Below are 21,960 nucleotides of genomic sequence, written 5' to 3' on the forward strand. Positions count from 1 at the left end.
TTGCTTTTTTGGAAACCGTGCATTTGTATTTGGGCTGACATTAGGTAGGATCGGTTGGGACCCAGTGTTTTCACAGGAAACCTACTAAACACATCTTGCATTATTGTATTTACTTTTTTTTTTTTCTTTTACAGAGCAATGTTAAAAGTTTCTATCGCACATTGATTAGTTTCTTGGCTCACACCAGTTTGACTGTTGTGGTATTTGCCCTCTCAATTCTAGCAAGTCTAACATTAAATGAAGAAGTTGGAGAAAAGGTGAGGTTTTGTTTTTGTGACCCTCTCTCCTGCGCTTGACTACTACAGGTACTATCTGCTGTTTGGCCTCTTTCTTAAGGCCACGTCTCACTAAGCAACATCGCTAGCAACATCGCTGCTGAGGCACAACTTTTGTGACGTAACAGCGATGTTGCTAGCGATGTTGCTGTGTGTGACATCCAGCAACAACCTGGCCCCTGCTGTGAAGTCGCTGGTTGTTGCTGAATGTCCTGGACCATTTTTTAGTTGTTGCTCTCCCGCTGTGAGTGACAGCGAGAGAGCAACAACTGAATGTGCAGTGAGCAGGGAGCCGGCTTCTGCGGACGCTGGTAACCAATGTAAATATCGGGTAACCAAGAAGCCCTTTCTTTGGTTACCCGATATTTACCTTCGTTACCAGCGTCCGCCGCTCTCACGCTGCCAGTGCCGGCTCCCTGCTCCCTGCACACATAGCCAGACTACACATCGGGTAATTAACCCAATGTGTACTCTGGCTAGGAGTGCAGGGAGCCAGCGCTAAGCGGTGTGCGCTGGTAACCAAGGTAAATATCGGGTTGGTTACCCGATATTTACCTTAGTTACCAAGCGCAGCATCGCTTCCACGCGTCGCTGCTGGCTGGGGGCTGGTGACTGGTTGCTGGTGAGATCTGCCTTTTTGACAGCTCACCAGCAACCCGTGTAGCGACGCTCGCTGGAGCGTCGCTTAGTGTGACGGCACCATTACTCTCTTATCTCTGGAATTACTGCTGTTGTGAGATTGGCGACTATAAGCTGCGGCCACAACCAGTGAACTCTTGTATACAGCATTCCAGAGTACTGTATATAGGAGCCCAGGATGCTGTGTAGAGCATAAAAAAACTTTTATAATACTCACCAAAGGGGTGGTCCAGTTCGATGGCTGTCACTGGTCTCCGGTCTGGGGCCTCTAGTCTGCCACGATTGCTGTCCTCCTTCTGAGGCCCATGTGCATGACGCGTGCTACGTCATCCACACTTGCTGACAGTGAAGTCCTATACAGGCGCACTTTGATCTACCCTGCTCAAGGCAGATCAAAGTACTGTAGTGTGCAGGTAGTCTTTAACCTGTCTTCACTCCTGCGCATTACACTACTTTGATCTGCCCTCAGCACGGCAGATCAAAGTGCGCCTGTGCAGGACCTCAGTGCCGGCAAGTGTGAATGACGTAGGATGCGTCATGCACATTGGGCTGGGTAGAAGGAGGACGGCAATCGCCACAGAGAGGAGGCGCCGAACGGGAGAGCAGTGACATCCATCGGATGAGACCGCCCCTTTGGTGAGTATTATAAAAGTGTTTTTTATATTATACAGTGTGGCCTGGGCTCTGATATACAGTATTCTAAAATGCTGTATATAGGAGCCCACTGGTAGTGGCCACGGTTTATAGTTGCCAAATCTGGTCGCAGGTTCCCTTTTAAAAGGGTATTCCCAACTCCAAGAGCCTAACTCAATATGTAGAAGGTTTTTTCTTATTATTATTAATTATTTAATATTAGCAAATACCTCCAATAACAAATATAGTATAGTTCTGTTGATTAGCTATGGTGCTTACCTCATGTGCAGGACATTATAGTAGCTTAGGGATCCATAGTTATCACCTGAGCAGTTAACTACTGTCTTTCCCCGAAAGTAAGACAGTGTCTTACATTCTTTTTACCCCCAAAAGTCCCACTATGTCTTACTTTCGGGGTATGTTTTATATTGGAAAAAAATCCCACAGCAATCGCAGCAAGTCTCCATGCAATGTACCGTATGGGGACTTGCCGCGATTACGCCCTAAGTGTACCGCAAGTTAAGGAAACTTAACCACCAGCGGCTGCACATGAGGCCACTGAAGGCTGCGTGTTTTTGTATGTTGTCCATGGTCCTGATGGACCACGAACAACATTACTGCAACATTTCTCGGTGGCCGAACGTTCAGCTGAGCGCCCGACCGCTGGCATGTGACAGCTCTCAGCTGAGCGCTCGGCCGCCGGCATGTCAGGGCACTCAGCTGAGCGCTCGGCCGCCGGCATGTCAGGGCACTCAGCTGAGCGCTCGACCGCCGGCATGTGACAGCTGTCAGCTGAGCGCCCGACCGCCGGCATTTGACAGCTCTCAGCTGAGCGCTCGGCCGCCGGCATGTCAGGGCACTCAGCTGAGCGCTCGGCCGCCGGCATGTCAGGGCACTCAGCTGAGCGCTCGGCCGCCGGCATGTGACAGCTGTCAGCTGAGCGCCCGACCGCCGGCATTTGACAGCTGTCAGCTGAGCGCTCGGCCGCCGGCATGTCAGGGCACTCAGCTGAGCGCTCGGCCGCCGGCGTTTGACAGCTCTTAGCTGAGCGCTCGGCCGCCGGCATGTCAGGGCACTCTGCTGAGCGCTCGGCCGCCGGCATGTCGGGGCACTCTGCTGAGCGCTCGGCCGCCGGCATGTCGGGGCACTCTGCTGAGCGCTCGGCCGCCGGCATGTCGGGGCACTCTGCTGAGCGCTCGGCCGCCGGCATGTCGGGGCACTCTGCTGAGCGCTCGGCCGCCGGCATGTCGGGGCACTCTGCTGAGCGCTCGGCCGCCGGCATGTCGGGGCACTCTGCTGAGCGCTCGGCCGCCGGCATGTCGGGGCACTCTGCTGAGTGCCCGGCCGCCGGCATAGCAATCACAATAGTCGGCTGCCGGTACTGTAAAGAAGAAAAAATAAATAACATAAATCAATAACTCTTTCCGTTTACTATGTCTTACTTTCGGGGTACGTCTTACATTAGCCGACCCCCCCCAAAACTCCCACTACGTCTTACTATCGGGGGTGTCTTACTATCGGGGAAACACGGTAACTGTCACTATTTTTAGTTTTTGTAACCATGGCTACCTAAGCTACTGTAATACCTGCATATGAGGTAAGGGACATAGCTAAGCAGGAGAACTATATTACATTTTTATTTGGAGGTATTTGCTATTATTTATTATTCTTATACCTGCTACATATTGTAATAGAATCTTGGAGATGCTGATAACCCTTTTAAGGACTTCTGCAATTTTTCTTCAGTTCTTTACAGCAGTCATTTTTAAGTGTGGCTGGCTTAGGGTACTTTCACACTTGCGTTTATTTCCTTCCGTTACAATCCGCCCTTTTGGAAAACAGCGGAATCCGTTAACGGATTCCGCTGTTTCCCATAGACTTGTATGGGTGACGGATTGTACCAAAAGGACCTGCGTTGCTTCCGCTGGGCGATGCTCCGTTGCTTCCGCCCAGCGGGAGCAACGCAGCATGTAACGTTATTTTGAGCAGCGGAATCCTCTGGATTCCACTGCGCATGCCCTTTTTGATTAAAAAAAAAAAAAAAAAAAAAAAACTTTATTTTGGCTCGCGGTGGCCGAACATTCAGCTGAGCGCCCGGCCGTCGGCAAGCGACAGCGCTCAGCTGAGCGACCGGCGGCCGGCTGCAGGGAGCGATCAGCTGATCACCCGGCGGCCGGCTGCAGGGAGCGATCAGCTGATCACCCGGCGGCCGGCTGCAGGGAGCGATCAGCTGATCACCCGGCGGCCGGCTGCAGGGAGCGATCAGCTGATCGTTTACAATAGTCTGCCGCTGGTAATAAAACTGTAAAAAAAAAAAAAAAAAAAATCAAAACGAATTGCGTTGTTTTGCAGCATCCGTTGCGCCACTATATGCAACACATCCGTTGCATTCGTTACACAACGCAATGCAACGGATACCGTTCAACGCAAGTGTGAAAGTACCCTTACAAGCTTACAAAATCATAAATTTATAGCTTAAAGTGGCTGTGTCACAGATTTTATAGTGCATTTCTAATTGGATCTCTTAGACCTAATGAGACTGTTGTATTTTGAAGATCCTTGTCAGAATGGTTCTATAAACCTGATATTTGGATGAGCATTTTATCCAGCTATATTCAGCCCCTGCTCATCCCAGGTTGCTGGACAGTTTGTACAGAACCGTGTGAAATTTCAGTATCAGCAAGAAGGTGGGACCCTGAGGAGCTGCTGTCAATCAGGCTACTTTTGGAGAGATTGAATTAGGCTTTCAGAATGGATTATACAAATATTCTAGCTTGTACTATCAAAGTAAGTACATCAGTCTCATCAGCTTGAAGAAATCAGTCTTATAATGTATGCAATTTGTATTGTGAAATACGGTGATGGGCTTTTATAATAAAAGTGAATCTATTTAGTATGCAAATAGGATAATTTCAGGTCTAATATCCTCTTCCTAATAGCCATATCTAGATGTGTAAAGCTACTGCTTGCGTTACAGCTCTGCAAGGCTGGATTTATTATATGAACTGCTTGGCATTCTATTTTTATGTGGTCTCATTTAGGGACTACATAATCTTTTGTAAATAATGTACCTATTCACACATTTACACAAATCCAGGTTGGAACGTAAAATACTTTATAGTATTAAAAATAATTTTCATTCATTAGTATTTTAGGTTTAACCTTTAGCAATCTTATCCTGTTCCGTAAGCCAGCTTTAAAAGTGCAGTGCTATCAGTGTCCTGCAACATAAGAAGGCAATAAATGTGCAAGCCAGGGATCGGAGCTGAATTCTGACCTCCCCATCACCCTGTTGTGAGAATAGAGCATTGCTAGTAAGAGTTGTCCCACCAACCCAAACCTTTGGTAATAAAAACTGCATCCTCTATTCTCCTCTCAACTTTACAGGTATGAACAGGCGCCTCCATCTACAGGGAGTAGGGTAGAACGCCCCCACACCCTCATCTCATATGTCACCTGAGCTCCTTATTCTCACACACTCAGATATTCCCGCTATAGTGTAGCACATGAAGACTATTGCATACAATCTGTTTCTTTTCATGCAGCAGCTCTTCAGACTGTCACACACTGGCTGATAGCACAGAAGTGTGTTATTCCTTGGGCTTGTTGACCTTCCGTCAGTGCCATGAAGTGTTGGCTGTAGACAGCTGTCCTAGCAAGGTCAAGCACCTCTCCATTTTCTGCTTATTTGTCCCTTCTACTTGAAGTGGCCTTTAGCATCTCACCATTCATCTGCTGACTTCATCTTCACAGTGTTTTTAGAAAAACTGAGAGTACTTTCTAGATAAAGACCATAACTGATTGGAGTTTCACATAAGCCTCAGTTGCTGAGCAAATCACCACAATGATGACTTTTCTCTGCACTTCATCATTTTCATTATTTAATAGAAAAAGACATGTTCCCTTTAACTTAGGAAACTGTATTTGATCATGTACATGTTAAAATGTTGATGTATAAAACTGGATGTCAGATGGGTGTAAAGTATGGACACCCTGATGGTATGTGGACAATACGGATGAAAATCAGACGATTTTTCATGCGCTCGTCTGACTCTGGCCTTATTCTGAGTTCTTACACACATGCAAGATCTCACGCCAACACCACAAACTGAGCTCTTGACTGTGCCATGTGCATTCTTGAACACTTGTCCAGAGATACGTGCTCTGTATATGGTGGAAAATCATCCCAATTTGTTTAGTAATCTTGTCCATTTGACAGACAATGGGGTTCCAAGTTCTTGACCGTGCAACTCCTTTGCTCTTGTCAACCAAATGGACAAGACAAGGCTTGCTGCGATAATTTCCGCTCTCACCCACCCATTACACACACAGACCTAAGGTCCATGTGGAAAATCGTTCGCATTAATTGTCCAGTTCAATTATTGCATTAGTGCATTCAATTGTGCAAAGATACTGAACGCTCATCTGAGCATTGCTTATGTACTGTATATTCACCAATAAACTGTGTGGCATGAAAATGTGGTAAGCTAATGCACAGATCACAGTAACACCTCTACAGGCATCATTGATGCGATAAAATGCTACATTTTGGTGAATGCATTAAAAGGGTTGTCCACTACCTTTACATTGATGAGCTATCCTTAGGATAGGTCATCAATGTCTGGCTGGGGTCCGACCCCACCCGTACCCCACCGATCAGCTGTTCTCCGTGACAGTGGTAGCAGCAGGCAGCTGGAAATTCTCAATTCCGGAGCCACTCCATCTTCTGATAGCGACCAAGGCCACGTACTGCACATCCGCCTCCCATTCTAATCAATAGGAGGAGGATGTGCATTACCCGACCGCTGCCACTATCCGAGGACAGGGCAGCTCCAGAACTGAGAATTCCTGGCTGCCTGCTGCCACCGCCAGCACAGAGAACAGCTGATTGGTTGGGGTCCGAGACCCCACATCTCCAGCAATCAGACGTTGATGACCTACATTCAGCTAGCACCTATTCACACTTGTTGGATGTGCAGATCAGTTTTTTGTACTATCCTAAGGATAGGCCATCAGTGAGAAAGTAGTTTTGTTTTTTTTTTTAACTTTTCTTCATGGGGTATAGCTGCCTAGTAAACATAGCTATGGTTGCCAGCAAAAAAATGATGCGTACCCCCAGAAAGTTGATCAAGTGGAGTCCAAAGTTGCATCCTCTGCCCTCAATGTGCATTATTGAAGTAAATTGATACACCGAGGAGAACATATACATCCAATTTTTTGGTAGGCAGTGTAGAGCATTAGCTTAATGTGAATAAGCTCATTAAAATATTTTATATATAAAAAAAAAATTAATAAACCTATAAAATTAAAAAGGGGGCCATACTCCAGCAGGTCCTTGACCTACATTATATGCATCCATATGAAAATGTTCTCAAATCCACATTCGTTGTATTTGTCTCTCCAGCCCCATCCCTCTCTCGTTATCTGTATACCGGTGCTTTTATCGCTACTCTAAAAATTGTAAGATTTACGATACGTTTTTTCTCTTACCTACATTGTGAAATTTCTGTTTTTGTTTTTGCTTTTTTTTTTTTCTTCTAGCTTTTTCATTCCAGAAACATCCATCAAACATTTCAGTTAATATTTAACATTCTTGTAAATGGGGATGGCACTTTAACCAGGAAATACTCCGTGGACCTCCTTATGGACTTGTTAAAGAACCCAAAAGTTGCCGATTACTTATCACGGTAGGACTTGCGCACACACACATATATGTAATAAGTGAATCTAAGTTATACAGGTTTGTGTCAGATACACACATGTCAAAACCATATCTTTCTTTGTCGCTCCATTGGGAGACCCAGACAATTGGGTGTATAGCTTCTGCCTCCGGAGGCCACACAAAGTATTACACTTTAAAAAGTGTAACCCCTCCCCTCTGCCTATACACCCTCCCGTGCATCACGGGCTCCTCAGTTTTTATGCTTTGTGTGGAAGGAGGCACACATCCACTCATGCATTCTCATTTTAGTTATATCGGTTGGAAGAAAAGTGGGCCCCCGGCATGTTCCCTTCTCACCCCACTACGTCGGCGGTGCTGTTAAGGTTGAGGTACCCATTGCGGGTACAAAGGCCGGAGCCTCATGCCGTTTTCCTTCACCATCCCTTAGCGGCTCTGGGAGAAGTGGGATCCTGACCGGTCATCCAGTTACTGGGACCGTGCTCCCTCCGCAGCACCTGTGGGAATCTGTCGGACAGGAGTCTATTTATCCTCAGGGACCGGGCCCTGCATCTTTAAGGTACTCTGTATCCCCATGGGGGTTGTGCATGGAGCGCCTTCATCCCGGACGCTGCAGCAGCTGCTGATTTGTGCAGACCGGCGGACTTCCGCGCCTGCTTGTCGGCCGCGGTCTTAAATTTAGTCCCCGGCTTCATTGCGGCCTAGTAGCAAAACTCCCGCCCCCGGGCCTGTCTGTCAGGGGTAAGGGCGGGACGGCCGACCTGACGTCGGATGTGAGGGCCGGAGCATCCTGTATGTTTCCTCCCCCCTCACTGATCACTGTGGGGACCCCAGATTCCCGCACTTTTCTAGCGCCGCCCACGGCTCCACTCCTCCCCAGAGAGCTCCGGCAGCCATTTTTTTTTGACATTCTGCCGGTGGAGGATTTCCAGGAAAGAGCTCTGCAACTCTGGGAGACCTAAGGCAGGGAATCTGGAGGACACACGCTCCGCTTTTTAGCGGTCGGTAAGCCACACCGGTCACCCGGTGCTGGTCCCCTTAGGGTGCCGGAATAGATACTATATAGATATATATATTTCTGTTCGGTCGGGCTATATACCTTTCCCCATATACCCTCAGTGATCACTCTCCTAGGAGACAACAGCATGTCGTCCACAAGGAGCAAGGGTGCCAAGGCACAGGGTTATTTTGCGACCTGTACCTCTTGTGCGGCTATGTTACCTGCGGGTTCCACCTACCCTCACTGTGAGCAATGCTCGACCCCTGTTTTGCTTGCTCAGCCGGAGCCTCGGTCACTAGTGGGCCCCCCGGCTCAGGTAGACACCCCTGCTCCCCCTGTCCAGGCGGCAGGGACAGAGTTTGCCGTTTTTGCTAAGAAACTCTGAGTCACTTTCACAATCCATGGCTCAGTCTATGGACAAATGGTCTGCCAAGCTGCTTGAAGCTTTGCAGTCCAGACCGGTCCTTACACAGGCCCCGGGCCCTGTTGGATCGTCCCCTCTAGGCCCCTCTCTGTCCGCGCCGCAGCGCGCTCCCAGGGGGGGTCCTAGGTCTCACGTGGAGGACTCCTGCCCGGACCACAGTCCCAGACGGGCTAAGCGGGCTCGCTGGGAATCTTCCCCGACTTCTTCACGCTGCTCGGGTTCCCAGCTTGAGGACTCTCTGGAGGACGAGGCGGACGTCGCAGCTCAGGGCTCTGACCCTGACGTTGCTCTCAATCTTGATACACCTGAAGGGGACGCCATAGTAAATGACCTTATCTCGTCCATCAACCAGGTGTTAGATATATCTCCCCCGCCGCCACCTGTAGAGGAGTCGACTTCTCAGCAGGAGAAACACCAGTTTCGGTTCCCTAAACGTACACGGAGTGCGTTTTTTGATCACTCTAACTTCAGAGATGCTGTCCAGAAGCCCAGAGCGGTTCCGGACAAGCGCTTTACTAAGCGCCTTACTGACACACGTTACCCCTTCCCCTCTGACGTTGTTAAGGGTTGGGCTCAATGTCCCAAAGTGGATCCTCCAGTCTCTAGATTGGCGGCTAGATCTGTGGTATCTGTTGCAGATGGCTCATCGCTAAAAGATGCCACTGATAGGCAGATAGAGCTCCTGGTGAAATCCATCTATGAGGCCTCGGGCGTGTCTTTTGCCCCCGCCTTTGCAGCCGTGTGGGCACTCCAAGCTATCTCAGCTTGTCTGGCTGAGATTAATGCGGTCACAGGTAATTCTGCTCCGCAGGTTGCGTCTTTGACTTCTCAGGCGTCAGCTTTTTCTTCCTACGCCATGAACGCAGTTCTAGACTCTGCTAGCCGTACAGCGGTGGCATCCGCTAATTCTGTGGCAGTCCGCAGGGCCATGTGGCTGCGCGAATGGAAGGCAGACTCTGCTTCCAAGAGGTTCTTAACCGGTTTGCCGTTTTCTGGCGACCGATTGTTTGGCGAACGATTGGATGAGATTATTGAGGAATCCAAGGGAAAGGACTCCTCCTTACCCCAGTCCAAACCTAAGAGACCTCAGCAACGGAAAATACAAACAATCGAGGTTTCGGTCCTTTCGTTCCTCCGCCAAGCCCCAATCCTCTTCGTCCAACAGGCCGGAGAAAGGCCAGAGGAACTCCTATGCGTGGCGGGCTAAGCCACGCCCCCAAAAACCCGCCGGAGGCAATGCCTCCAAGGCGGCCTCTTCATGACTCTCGGCATCCCCGAACCGCATCCTCGGTCGGTGGCAGGCTCTCCCGCTTTTGCGACGCCTGGTGGCCACATGTTCAAGACCGATGGGTGAGAGACATTCTGTCTCACGGTTACAGGATAGAGTTCAGCTCTCGTCCCCCGACTCGTTTCTTCATAAGCTCTCCGCCCCCCGCGCGGACCGATGCACTTTTTCAGGCGGTGGACGCTCTGAAGACAGAAGGAGTTTTGATCCCTGTTCCCCCCCAGGAACATGGTCGCAGCTTTTACTCCAACTTGTTCGTGGTGCCAAAGAAGGACGGTTCGTTCCGTCCCGTTCTGGACCTCAAACTACTCAACAGACATGTGAGCATCAGACGGTTTCAGATGGAATCTCTCCGCTCGGTCATCGCGTCGATGTCACAAGGAGACTTCCTAGCATCGATCGACATCAAGGATGCTTATCTCCATGTGCCGATCGCACCCGAACATCAACGCTTTTTGCGTTTCGCCATCGGGGACGAACACCTTCAATTCGTGGCATTGCCTTTCGGCCTGGCGACAGCCCCATGGGTGTTCACCAAGGTCATGGCATCTGTTGTGGCGGTCCTACACTCTCAGGGCCACTCGGTGATTCCCTACTTAGACGATCTTCTGGTCAGGGCACCCTCTCAGATGGCGTGTCAAAACAGCCTTGCCGTCGCCCTGGCGACTCTCCAGCAGTTCGGGTGGATCATCAACTTCCCAAAATCCAAGTTGACACCGACCCAATCACTGACTTACCTCGGGATGGAGTTTCATACTCAGTCAGCGGTAGTCATGCTACCGCTGGACAAACAGCTTTCTCTGCAGGCAGGGGTGCAATCTCTTCTTCGGGGTCAGTCACACCCCTTGAGACGTCTCATGCACTTCCTGGGGAAGATGGTGGCAGCGATGGAGGCAGTGCCCTTCGCGCAATTCCATCTGCGGCCACTCCAGTGGGACATTCTCCGCAAATGGGACAGGAGGTCGACTTCCCTCGACAGGAACGTCTCTTTCCCTTGCAACCAAGAAGTCACTTCAGTGGTGGCTCCTTCCCAACTCTCTGTCGCAGGGAAAATCCTTCCTACCCCCAACCTGGGCTGTGGTCACCACGGACGCGAGCCTGTCAGGGTGGGGGGCGTTTTTTCTCCACCACAGGGCTCAGGGAACCTGGACTCCGATAGTCTTCCCTTCAGATCAATATTCTGGAGATAAGGGCAGTGTATCTAGCCCTATTGGCTTTTCATCGGTGGCTGGAGGGCAGGCAGATCCGTATCCAGTCGGACAACGCCACTGCCGACGCATACATCAACCACCAAGGAGGCACTCGCAGTCGTCAAGCCTTCCAGGAAGTCCGACGGATTCTGCAGTGGGTGGAAGCCACGGCCTCCACCATCTCCGCAGTTCACATCCCGGGCGTAGAAAACTGGGAAGCAGATTTTCTCAGTCGTCAGGGCATGGACGCGGGGGAATGGTCTCTTCACCCAGACGTGTTTCGAGAGATCTGTCGCCGCTGGGGAACGCCGGACGTCGATCTCATGGCGTCACGGCACAACAACAAAGTCCCGGCATTCATGGCTCGGTCTCAGGATCACAGAGCTCTGGCGGCGGACGCTTTAGTTCAGGATTGGTCGCAGTTTCGACTGCCTTATGTATTTCCTCCTCTGGCGATGCTGCCTAGAGTGCTGCGCAAAATCAGGTCCGACTGTCGTCGCGCCATTCTCGTCGCCCCAGATTGGCCGAGGCGGTCGTGGTACCCGGATCTGTGGCATCTCACGGTGGGTCAACCGTGGGCGCTCCCAGACCGCCCAGACTTGCTGTCACAAGGGCCGTTTTTTCATCTGAATTCTGTGGCCATCAACCTGACATTGTGGCCATTGAGTCCTGGCTCCTAGCGTCCTCAGGGTTATCTCAAGATGTCATTGCCACCATGAGACAGGCCAGGAAACCAACGTCCGCCAAGATCTATCACAGGTCTTGGAGGATCTTCTTATCCTGGTGCTCTGATAATGGTTTTACTCCCTGGCCCTTTGCCTTACCCACTTTCCTTTCATTCCTCCAATCCGGAATGGACAAGGGTTTGTCTCTCGGCTCTCTCAAGGGACAAGTATCGGCGCTATCCGTATTTTTTCAAAAGCGTCTAGCCAGGCTTCCGCAGGTCCGCACGTTCCTGCAGGGAGTTTGCCACATAGTCCCACCTTATAAGCGTCCGCTGGAACCCTGGGACCTTAACAGGGTGCTAACGGCTCTTCAGAAACCACCTTTCGAGCCGCTGCGGGATGTCTCTTTATCACGTCTTTCGCAGAAGGTGGCATTTCTAGTGGCAGTTACATCACTCCGTAGAGTGTCGGAGCTGGCAGCGCTGTCATGCAAAGCCCCCTTCCTGGTTTTTCACCAGGATAAGGTGGTTCTGCGTCCTGTTCCGGAATTTCTCCCTAAGGTGGTATCTCCTTTTCATCTCAATCAGGATATCTCCTTACCTTCATTTTGCCCTAATCCAACTCACCAATGTGAAAAGGATTTGCACTCTTTGGATCTGGTGAGAGCACTCCGGCTCTACGTGCCTCGCACGGCGCCCCTGCGCCGTTCAGATGCGCTCTTTGTCCTTGTCGCTGGCCAGCGTAAGGGTTCGCAGGCTTCCAAGTCAACCTTGGCTCGGTGGATCAAGGAACCGATTCTTGAAGCCTACCGTTCTTCTGGGCTTCCGCTTCCTTTGGGGCTGAAAGCCCATTCTACCAGAGCCGTGGGTGCGTCCTGGGCATTGCGGGCACCGGGCTACGGCTCAACAGGTGTGTCAGGCAGCTACCTGGTCTAGTCTGCACACTTTCACGAAACACTATCAGGTGCATACCTATGCTTCGGCAGACGCCAGTTTAGGTAGGCGAGTCCTTCAGGCGGCGGTTGCCCACCTGTAAGAGGGGGTCGTTTTCGGCTCTTTTTTATCGAGGTATTCTTTTACCCACCCAGGGACTGCTTTTGGACATCCCAATTGTCTGGGTCTCCCAATGGAGCGACAAAGAAGAAGGGAATTTTGTTTACTTACCGTAAATTCCTTTTCTTCTAGCTCCTATTGGGAGACCCAGCACCCGCCCCTGTTCCATTCGGGCTGTTTGTTCTTTTGTGTACACATGTTGTTCATGTTGAATTGTTCTTTTGGTTCATGGTTTTCAGTTCTCCGAACATCCTTCGGATTGAATTTACCTTAGACCAATTTATAAGTTTCCTCCTTCCTGCTTTTGCACCAAAACTGAGGAGCCCGTGATGCACGGGAGGGTGTATAGGCAGAGGGGAGGGGTTACACTTTTTAAAGTGTAATACTTTGTGTGGCCTCCGGAGGCAGAAGCTATACACCCAATTGTCTGGGTCTCCCAATAGGAGCTAGAAGAAAAGGAATTTACGGTAAGTAAACAAAATTCCCTTCTTAGCCTCCACCATATTGTGGAAAAGTATAAGTTCTTGTATCTTTTTTACCTTTTATTGTGCTGTAACGTGTCCATATAATAAGTCCACATCCCTGTTTTACTATAGATATGAACACTTTAATTCATGTCTTATTCAAGTTTTGGGCCTCCTACATGGCAAAGATCCTGATTCAGCTTTGAAGGTATTCTCCATCTTAATATGTAAAGTAACACCATGAAAGCCTATTTATATATTAAATGAGCATTTTTTTTATTTTTTTACTGTAAACTACTATTGATCACCTTGAATGTCACGTATAATTCATGAATATTCATTAGGGGTAATCTCTGTTGTCTAGAACTCTTAAAATAGAAGATGATTTCCCCAATTCCAATTGGCTTGTCATGGAAACTGTCATTTCTGACTAAGGGTTTAGTCATATGTCTGACGTTCACATATGGGTTCTATCTATGGATTTCACTTACAGAACTTGTATTTGTGATAATCTATGGGGTCATTCACATGTCCATGAATTTTCGCTGAGCATGAGATCCGCAAAAAATCGCAGAAACTTGACCGATTTTGATGTGAGGGTCGGATCGAATTACAAATGCAAGCGAATGGGTACATGAAAAAATGGAACCGCATTCGGACGACATCAGAGCGTTGTCCGATTTTCACAGACTGTCAGAATGGAGAAATTGAAGAAACTTGTTTTGTCTTATCCATGTACAAGAATAAAAGAGGACACTCCAATCAGAAAAATCGGTCTGTCTTTTTTTTCTCATATGTCAAAAAATCGGACGTTTGAATTAACCCTAAGGGGGTGCACACAATCAGAACACACTAACTCTTGGATGCAGCATGTCCTCACTTGCAGGGCCACGAGTACTCTTTGCCTTCGACTGCAGCGACCCGTGCCCATGATCAGGGTTTGGGCCGCTGCGGACTTTGTCTGTATTCTCCTTGCTGAGAACACTCTCGTATTTACAACATAAATTGACATGCAGCGGCATGGAAAGCTGTGCTGCAGGTCCATTTACGTTGCGGAGAAAACCAGGACAGTGGGGCAAGAGATTTCTTTAAGTCCCATCCACCATGCTTCTACTGTACAGCGCAGCAAAACACTGTTTAAAATGCTGCTATAAGTGATTGTGGGAACATACCCTAACAGTTTTATTTATCCAAGCCTTCACTGTAGTTTGAGATCTTGGATAACGTTCTTTAACCCCTTCAGCCCCCAGGCACTTTCCGTTTTTGCGTTTTTGTTTTTTGCTCCCCTTTATTCAAGAGCCGTAACTTTTTTTTTTTTTTGTCAATCTTGCCATATGAGGGCTTGTTTTTTGCGGGACGAGTTGTACTTTTAAATGAAACCATAAGTTTTACCATATAGTGTACTGAAAAACAGCAAAAAAATTCCAAGTGTGGAAAAACTGCAAAAAAAGTGTGATCGCACAATAGTGTTCACTATATGGTAAAACTAATGTGTGGGTATGATGCCTCAGGTCGGTGCGAGTTTGTAGACACCAAACATGTATAGTTTTACTTGTATCTAAGGGGATAAAAAAAATTCACAAGTTTGTCCAATAAAAGTGGCGCACGTTTTGCGCCATTTTCCGAAACACGTAGCATTCTCATTTTTCTGGATCTATGGCTCAGTGACGGCTTATTTTTTGCGTCTCGAGCTGACCTTTTTAATCGTAAAATTTTTGCGCAGATGCTACGTTTTGATCGCCTGTTATTGCATTTTGCGTAAAACATGCGGCAACCAAAAAACGTAATTTTGGCGTTTGGAATTTTTTTGCCACTACGCCGTTTACCAATCAGATTAATTGATTTTATATTTTGATTGATCGGGCATTTCTGAACGCGGCAATACCAAATATGTGTATATTTATTTTTAATTTTTTTTTAACCCTTTAATTTTCAATGGGGTGAATTTGAACTTTTAAGTTTTGTTTTTGTTTTGTTTTTTTAAACTTTTTTTTTACTTTTTTTTTTTTTTTAAATTTTACTAGTTCCCCTAGGGGGCTATAGCGATCAGCAATCCGATCACTCTGATCTATCTGCTGATCACAGCTACACAGCTGTAAACAGCAGATACGGTCACTTCCTGTTTCATTCGGCTCCGGGCCGGGTGAAAACGAAAGTGAAACGTCATAGCTGCAGGCGTCATCACATGACCCTGTGCTACCATGGCAACCACCGAAAGTCACGTGATCACGCACGTGACTTCCGGTGGGGGCGGCGGTAAGTAAAATTCATAGTCGCGCGCATATAGATCTCGCTGCCAGACTTTGGCAGCGAGATTTAAGGGGTTAAATGTTGAGTGGAAGCGATTCCACTCGCAACATGCAGGCACACATGTCAGCTGTTGAAACAGCTGATCTGTGTGCTGATCGCCGCCGCCTGCCCGCGGCAGGGGGGCGGGTCTTAAAGGGAACCTGTCATCAGAAATTTCGCCCAAAAGCTAAAAGATTCCCCCTCTGCAGCTCCTGGGCTGCATTCTAGGAAGGTCCCTGTTATTATTGTGCCCCATGTGAGACCAAAATAAAGCCTTTATAAAGTTCTACCTTTTTGTATGCAGCTTCTGTAAATCTGACACGGGGGCGGGCTCTCTGCCGTCCGTTATTCTGCCTCCTGGTCCTGTATGCCGCCCCCATCGCTCCTTTCCATATCTGATGCACCGCCCACTGCTCCAGCCATCCCCACGCATGCCCAGTGCCAGTCTCACAGGACTGAGCAGTGTGACCGCTGGTGACGTGTGCGCAGGCAAGTGATTATGGACGGGACTGTGACTGTTATCAGCAAGTACCCGGCCATAATCTCGTGAGCGCGCAAACCTCTCCAGCATTCACACTGAGCTCAGTGTAGATGCTAGACTGTATGGGCTGCTTCCAGGGATGACGTCCCTTTGTCATGTGATAGGGGCGTGTTCGAAATACTATCACATGACAAAGGGACGTCATCCCTGGAAGCAGCCCATACAGTCTAGCATCTACACTGAGCTCAGTGTGAATGCTGGAGAGGTTTGCGCGCTCACGAGATTATGGCCGGGTACTTGCTGATAACAGTCACAGTCCCGTCCATAATCACTTGCCTGCGCACACGTCACCAGCGGTCACACTGCTCAGTCCTGTGAGACTGGCACTGGGCATGGCTGGAGCAGTGGGCGGTGCATCAGATATGGAAAGGAGCGATGGGGGCGGCATACAGGACCAGGAGGCAGAATAACGGACGGCAGAGAGCCCGCCCCCGTGTCAGATTTACAGAAGCTGCATACAAAAAGGTAGAACTTTATAAAGGCTTTATTTTGGTCTCACATGGGGCACAATAATAACAGGGACCTTCCTAGAATGCAGCACAGGAGCTGCAGAGGGGGAATCTTTTAGCTTTTGGGCGAAATTTCTGATGACAGGTTCCCTTTAACGTGACACGCTCCATGACGGATAGATCCGTCAAAGGTCGTAAAGGGGTTAAAGGGGGTTTTCCTGCGAACAAAGCTAATTTTAAAGTTAAATTTAATCAATAAATCTTTGGAATAGTAATTCCACAATTAGATGTGTATTATAAAAATATCCTGTGCTGACATACCGTATTTTTCGGACCATAAGACGCACTTTTTTTCCCCCAAATGTTGGGGGAAAGTGGGGGGTGCGTCTTATGTCTGAATGTAGGGCTGCGCGGCATGAGGGTGCTGCGGTGGAGTGGGTCATCGGGGGCATGAGCAGGCTGTAGCAGCGCCTGCCGTGACCACGTGGACCCGCTCATTTAATATGCACGCCCATCATCCCGCCCATCATCTCTCAGTGCTGACAGGTGGGCGGGATGATGGGCGAGGGATAAACAGCCGGCCCACATGATCACCCCGGGCAACTACAGCCTGGAGTGATCATGTGCGGCTGTATTCACTGCCCCCCGTGCATCATCATCAGTGTGGGGTGCAGTGAATCAGTCAATCACCTGTCACCAATCCCCTGCAGTACCGCAATCTCCTGGCTGCCGGCGGCCGCTGAGTGGAGCCGTCCCCGTTCCCCTGTAGCACCGCGATGTCCTCCTGTCTGTGCCGGCGGCCGCCGAGTGGAGACTAGCGGTGCGCACAGCGATGACGTCATCGCTGTGCGCAGTGTCCACACGCAGCCACCGGCAGCCAGGAGGACATCGCGGTGCTGCAGGGGAACGGGGACGGCTCCACTCAGCGGCAGCCAGGAGGAGATCGCGGTACTGCAGGGGAACGGGGACTGCTCCACTCAACGGCGCTGCCGCTAACACAGACGGGAGGAGGAGCAATGCTGCAGGGAGTGAGGTGAGGTAAGGTGAGTATGAACGTTTATTTTTTTTTTTATGTGCCACAGGATGCGGGCCGTATACCAGCATGGGGGTGTATAGCAGGATGGGGGTATATTATGAGCAAGGATGGGGGTATATGAGCAGGATGGGGGTATATGAGCAGGATGGGGGTATATGAGCAGGTTGGGGGTATATACTGTATATACAAGGCCTGAGGATCATTACCAGGATGAGGTATCTTAGTAGAGAATTTGGGGACATTACCCCCATAACAGTGTCAGCAGCAGATCCTCGCCCCATAACAGTGTGTCATGACTCCATTTTTTGCTTAAAATTTTGTTTTCCTGCTCTAAAACCAGGGTGCGTCTTATGGTCAGGTGCGTCTTATAGTCCGAAAAATACGGTAAGTTTGTATATGTGCTCCTGCTACTGTATGTACTGTGTAACGGCCGTGTCTAACTGTACAGGTACATGGTCTGATCATACCACAGCTCCTGGGGCAGGGGAGGAAGCTAAAAAAAAAAATAAAATAAAAAATAGTATAAAGACATTACAAGACAGGATCACAGCTGATTCTTTTTGGGAGGTAAAACGTTTCCCTGCCTATTAAAGAATGTTTTACCTCAAAGAATTATTTGCGATCCTGTGCTGTAATTTCTGTATACTCTTTTGCTTCCTCCCCTGCCCAGGATCTGTGGTATGATCAGACCATGTCCCTGTACGGTCAGACACAGCCATTAAACAGTACACAGCAGGGGCACATATACGAGATATCTCAGCACAGGAACATTTTATAAAACACATCCAATTGTGGAAATTATTATTATTCCAAGATCTATTGATTGAAATTAACTTGGCTTATGATGAAAACTCCTTTAGACCCTGTGCACACGCTGCATTTATTTCCGCGTTTTTTCTGCAGTTTTGCTGCAGAAAATGTTCATAATTTTGCTACAGTCCTTCCCCAGCAAAACCTATGGTAAAAAAAAAAAAGCTGTGCGCACACTGCGTTTTTTTCACCAACAGGTTTTGCTGCGGATTTTCCGCAGCAAAAAGAATGTGCATATCACTTCTTTTCCGCAGGTACCTGCAGTATTTTACCCCATTGACTATAATGTAATCATGAAATACCACAGGGAATAACACAGGTAGCAAATAATGTGCGTTTCATTGCGTTATTCCCGCGGTATTTCGCGTTTTTCGGTACATAGTGATCATCACTACCCTGCGTTTTACAATGAAGTGATGTGACTAGGAGAGGAAGAGGAAATAGAGCAGAGAGTAAACACATCTATCACACAAAGACACATACATACCGTATTTTTCAGACTATAAGATGCACCGGACCATAAGACGCACCCTGGTTTTAGAGGAGAAAAATAAAATTTTAAGCAAAAAATGTGGTCAAGGATCTGCTGCTGACACTTATGGGGGTAATATCCCCAAATTCTCTACTAAGGTACCCCAGCCTGGTAATGATCCTCCTGCCTTGTATGTATGTATGTATGTATGTATGTATGTATGTATGTATCTATCTATCATCCTGCTATATACCATCATCCTGCTATATACTGCCATCCATCCTGCTATATACCCCCAACCTGCTATATACTGCCATCCATCCTGCTATATACTCCTAACCTGCTATATACTGCCATCCATCCTGCTATATACCCCCAACCTGCTACATACTGGCATCTATCCTGCTATATACCCCCAACCTGCTATATACTGCCATCCATCCTGTTATATACCCCTAAGCTGCTATATACTGCCATCCATCCTGCTATATACCCCCAACCTGCTATATACTGCCATCCATCCTGCTATATATCCCTAACCTGCTATATACTGCCATCCATCCTGCTATATATCCCCAACCTGCTATATACTGCCATCCATCCTGCTATATACCCCCAATTTGCTTTATACTGCCATCCATCCTGCTATATACCCCCAACCTGCTATATATCCTGTATCACACACAAAAATAAACGTTTATACTCACCTTTCCTCGCTCGATGCAGCATTGCTCCTCTCCCTGTCTGTGGCGGCGCCGTCACCGGTCACTTCCCTGCAGCATCGCAATCTACTCCAGTCTGCCGGTCAGCTGACCTGCGTGACTAGCGGCGCGCACAGCGATGACGTCATCGCTGTGCTCACTGCTTTCTAACACAGGTCAGCTGGACCGGCAGACTGGAGGAAATTTCGGTGCTGCATGGAAGTGGCCGTTGAGATGTACCGTAATTATTCACTGCTCCCCCGCGCTGATGATGATGCGCGGGGGGGCAGTGAATACAGCCGCACATGATCACTCCAGGCTGTAGTTGTCCAGGGGTGATCACGGCCGGCTTTTAATTAATGTGCGCACCCCCCGCCCATCATCCCGCCCACCTGTCAGCGCCGGCTTCAGCGCTGAGAGATGATAGGCGGGAGGATGAGCGTACCACATGTAATGAGCGGGCCTACGTGGCCACGGCAGGCGCTTTGACTATAGCCTGCTCGTGCCGCCGATGACCCGCTCCACCGCAGCACCCTCTTTCCTGGCCGTAGCCCTATATTTAGACCATAAGACGCACCCCCCCACTTTCAACCAACATTTGGGGGAAAAAAGTTCGTCTTATAGTCCAAAAAATATGGTATATAATGCACAGACACACAGAAAACCGCAACGTACAGTCGGAGGGCTGGTGTTTGGCCAGATACTGCTCCCCATATAAAGTCTATGGTGACCAGAATCAGGCGCACAGGGGTATGAGCAAGCGCTTCATACTCACAGATCACCAGGCGGCCTTCACACTGCTTTCATCTTCCTGAGCCGCCGCTCATTAGGCTCATACATATTCATGCCTTCCCTGCTCACCGGTGGCTGTGATTGGTTGCAGGTAGACATGCCCCCATGCTGAATGACCGCTGTCACTCACTGACACTGCAACCAGTCAGTCGCCGGTGGGCGGGTCTTTATCGTACAGTTAAATAAATAATTTTAAAAAAAACGGGTGTGCGGTCCCCCCCCCCCTAATTTTGATACCAGCCAAGATAAAGTCACACAGCTGGGGGGGCTGGTATTCTCAGGATGGGGAGCCCCCACAGCCTAAAAATATCAGCCAGCAGCCGCCCGAAATTGCCGCATCCATTAGATGCGACGGTCCCGGGGACTCTACCTGGCTCATCCCGATTGCCGTGATGCGGTGGCAATCGGAGTAATAAGGAGTTAATGGCAGCCCATAGCTGCCATGAAGTCCAAGATTAGTAATGGCAGCGTCTATGACACGCCATCACTAACTGTATTGACCGTAAATAAACACATACACCGAAAAATCCTTTATTTGAAATAAAACACAGAAAATCCCCCTCTTTACACCACTTTATTAAAATCCCCAAATACCCCCCCATTTCCGGCGTAATCCACACGATATCCCATGACGCTTGCATACTGATCCAGTGACGTCTGAGACATAGTACTCAATGCAGCATCGTTCCGTGAATGAAGCTGCAGGGGTAACTCCAGGACATTTCTCAACGGTCGGCGATGTCGCCACATTACCGCTCTCGAGAACTTCAGGGCCTCACAAGCCATAATAGAGTGACGTCACCCGATCGGCAGTGACCCTGCGACAACTGTTCCCAAGGTCCCGCAGGGTCACTGCTGTATCACAAATACTGTTTGGGGGGGAAACACATACATCAGAAATAAAAGCTGTAATATCTGTCAACCTATCCATCTTCTATACAGAATCTGTCTGTCTGTCTATCCATCCATCCCTTCATTCATCCATCCATCTAGCCATTATCTTATCTCTCTATATCTATCTATCTATCTATCTAGCTATCCCTCTGTCCATTATCTATCGACCATTATCTATCTAGCCATCTATCTACCGTATTTTTCGCTTTATAAGACGCACCCCAAATTTAGACAAAGGTGAAAAAGGGGGTTCCATCTTATACTCCGGTGTTTCTCTTACTGGAGGGGGGCAGCAGTGGTGGTGAAGCGGGGCCACAGGAGGCAGAGGTTGTGCTGGCAGGCACGGTGGTGTCCGTGGTGGCCGGCGCGCTGGTGGCCGGAGCCGCGGGGTCCGTGGTGGTGGCAGCGGGTGAGTCATGCAGCAGGCCGGTGCATTGATTGTCCCAGTGTCCGCGGTCCCAGTTCAAATGATGGCGCCTGGAACGGCACGTGCGCAGATAAAGCTCTCATCCAAGGACTCCATCTGCGCACGCGCTGACTCCCGGAGCTGCACGTGCGCAAATGAAGCTCTCTTCCAAGAGCTCAATCTGCGCACGCGCCCGCTCCCGGCGCCATCATTTGAGACTGGGACCGCGGACAAACTGGTAACTTGCTGCACAGCCGCCCGCC

General features: G+C 49.1%; 1 protein-coding gene across 1 annotated transcript in view; it reads left to right on the top strand.

Annotated features, from left to right (window-relative positions):
• Nucleotides 1-21,960, top strand: part of CIP2A (cellular inhibitor of PP2A) — a 112,924-nt gene that overhangs the window by 45,861 nt on the left and 45,103 nt on the right. Inside the window, exons 6-8 of the mRNA XM_075336572.1 lie at nt 135-257; nt 7,089-7,234; nt 13,440-13,515. Coding sequence (XP_075192687.1) covers nt 135-257; nt 7,089-7,234; nt 13,440-13,515 — 345 coding nt within the window. The remainder of the gene's footprint in view (nt 1-134; nt 258-7,088; nt 7,235-13,439; nt 13,516-21,960) is intronic.

This window comes from Anomaloglossus baeobatrachus, chromosome 2 (assembly GCF_048569485.1).
Source record: "Anomaloglossus baeobatrachus isolate aAnoBae1 chromosome 2, aAnoBae1.hap1, whole genome shotgun sequence".
NCBI classification, from domain to species: Eukaryota; Metazoa; Chordata; class Amphibia; order Anura; family Aromobatidae; genus Anomaloglossus; species Anomaloglossus baeobatrachus.